General features: G+C 40.9%; 1 protein-coding gene across 1 annotated transcript; it reads left to right on the forward strand.

Moving 5' to 3' along the window:
• Window positions 1–474: 474 nt before the first annotated feature.
• On the forward strand, window positions 475–1490 carry LOC103609036 (olfactory receptor 5A2). The gene has a single exon (XM_008593406.1). It carries the CDS (start codon window positions 490–492, stop codon window positions 1447–1449), a length of 960 nt encoding a protein of 319 aa, XP_008591628.1. The 5' UTR covers window positions 475–489; the 3' UTR covers window positions 1450–1490.
• The last annotated feature ends 1156 nt before the right edge of the window (window positions 1491–2646 follow it).

A 2646-nucleotide genomic window follows, 5' to 3' on the forward strand; every position in this document is an offset into this window, starting at 1 on the left:
CTCTCCCTAACCACCCCCTTCACTTCTCTAATAACCACCATTCTGTTCTCCTAAAAGTTCAACATATTATTTTCCTTCTTCCTTCTTTCCTTTCTTTCCAAAGAGATGTTTAAACTCATCTGATTCAACCTTCCCATTTTCCATTTGAGAAAATGAGGATCTGGAGAAGTGAAGTGGGTTTTCCAAGTCCCTAGCTAGTTTGGAGTAGAGCTAAAGAGACAACTATGGTTTCTGACTCACAGTCACTTTCTACTCTATTAGACTGAATCTCTTTTAGTCAACAAGGTGTATCGCATACAGATCTTAAATAGTGCCAAGAGATTATCGCAGGCTGACTTCCTCTGAGAAGAATTTGGCTAGAAGGTGGCTGGGACTTTAACTGGGTATTCACTGTTTGTATAATCTTGTAGGAAATACCCACTCTTATAATACCAAACACAACTACCTGACCACAGGATTGCTTCTTTTCTTTATGCAGAAAACAGGCCGATGGCTATAGAAAGGAACAACACGGTTGTGACAAAATTCATCCTCCTGGGATTTTCGGATCATCTTCAAATGAAGATTTTACTTTTTGTGCTATTTCTGGGGATCTACCTCCTGACCCTAGGCTGGAACCTGAGCCTCATCGCTCTTATCAGAATGGACTTTCACCTGCACACACCCATGTACTTCTTCCTCAGTAACCTGTCTTTCCTGGACATGTGCTATGTGTCCTCCACAGTTCCCAAGATGCTCTCTGACATTATCACAGAAGAGAAAACCATTTCCTTTGTTGGCTGTGCCACACAATACTTTGTCTTCTGTGGAATGGGGCTGACCGAATGCTTTCTTCTGGCAGCCATGGCCTATGACCGGTATGCTGCAATCTGCAACCCATTGCTCTACACGGCCCTCATATCCCATACACTTTGTTTAAAGATGGTGATTGGTGCCTATGTGGGAGGATTCCTTAGTTCTTTAATTGAAACATACGCTGTCTATCAGCATGATTTCTGCGGGCCCAACATAATCAACCACTTCTTCTGTGACCTTCCTCCAGTCCTGGCTCTGTCCTGCTCTGATACCTTCGCCAGCCAGGTGGTGACCTTCATTGTGGGTGTTGTTGTTGGAGTGATATCTGTCCTTGTGGTCCTCATCTCTTACAGTTATATTGTTGCGACTGTCCTGAAGATCAGCTCAGCTAAAGGTAGGGCCAAGGCCTTCAGCACCTGTGCCTCTCACCTGACTGCTGTGACCCTCTTTTACGGTTCTGGTCTCTTCATGTATATGAGACCTAGTTCCAGCTACTCCCTAAACCGGGACAAGGTGGTATCCATATTCTATGCTGTGGCGATCCCTATGGTGAATCCCATCATCTACAGTCTTAGGAATAAGGAGATTAAAAATGCCATGAGAAAAGCTGTGGAAAGGGACCATGTGCTTGTTTACAGGCATTCATTTTTCTGACTCCAGGCTAATGTTTACAGTGCAGCCGTGAGCTGGCTCAATTGTGCACACATTTATTTAGTTTTGCACTAACTGACCTACACAATGATTTGTATGGGCTGGGCTATTTCCCCCCTTTCTAGGATTCCACTGACCAGTTTACCTATTAGCTGTTAGAAAACAATTTGGCCATTATTGGTTTCTAGAATGAATAGCATTGCATAGATTGAGATTTTCAATGCTCAGTTTAGCAGAAAACTTCATTCACCATGCGTCCTTGAGCTGGTAGTAAATAACTGGAATAAATTTGTGTAGCTGCGGCCCTTCCTGAGTGGGTCATAAATAAATGAGTAAATACTATCTACGTGAGCATCCCTGGGCAAGTTACTTGGATTCTGTGTGCCTAGTTCCTCATCTGAAAAATAGGAATAATTATAGTAATTATATCCTAGGCTTACTGTGAAGCATTAAATGACTCAGCACATGTAAACACTTAGAATAGTGCATTGTGTATAGTAAATGTTCAAGAGGTGCTGTTATAATTATTATTATTATTGTATAACGATTTATCACTATCTAAGCCAGAGAAGTAGAAGATATTTTCTTAGTTTGGTAGAGAATGTGATCTTTGTAATGGCTTTGGTCTATTGGAAAGAAGATCTGGCAAGACTATAAGAGTGGTTAAGAATATTTGTTCTTGTCATCACACTTGTGATTATTAGTCTCATCTCTGCCATTTGTAGGTATGTGGCCTTGTGCAAGCTACTTACAAGCTCCATTTTCCTTACCTGTAAAATGAGGATAATAATTGTATCTACCTCACTGATGCAACAACTAAGTGAAAAATACGCATGAAAAGGGTTTAGCCCAGTGCCTGGGATATGGTAATGCATAATAAATGTTAGCTTATATTATTAGTCAGTTAGTCAATATTATTAGTCAATTTTATATAAATCAAGAAAAATCCAGGGTAACGTGATAAAAAGAGACAGATGAAATAGCTTTGTAATATAGACTCCAGTTGGGACATATCAGTCTCAGTGAAAAGGCACATACATACCTCTCATTTCTGCTATTTCTCTTCCATATCAAAGGCATCTTTAGGGGATTAGAAAGAGCTCAGATTCATAGGGGCGGCCACACACAGAAATGTCACTGTTGTGCCAGCTCTGGCAGCTACCAGATACCGTCCCCTTTTCCATATAGTCATTTTTTTTT

This window comes from Galeopterus variegatus, unplaced genomic scaffold (genome assembly GCF_000696425.1).
Source record: "Galeopterus variegatus unplaced genomic scaffold, G_variegatus-3.0.2 Scaffold9107, whole genome shotgun sequence".
Classification (NCBI taxonomy): domain Eukaryota; kingdom Metazoa; phylum Chordata; class Mammalia; order Dermoptera; family Cynocephalidae; genus Galeopterus; species Galeopterus variegatus.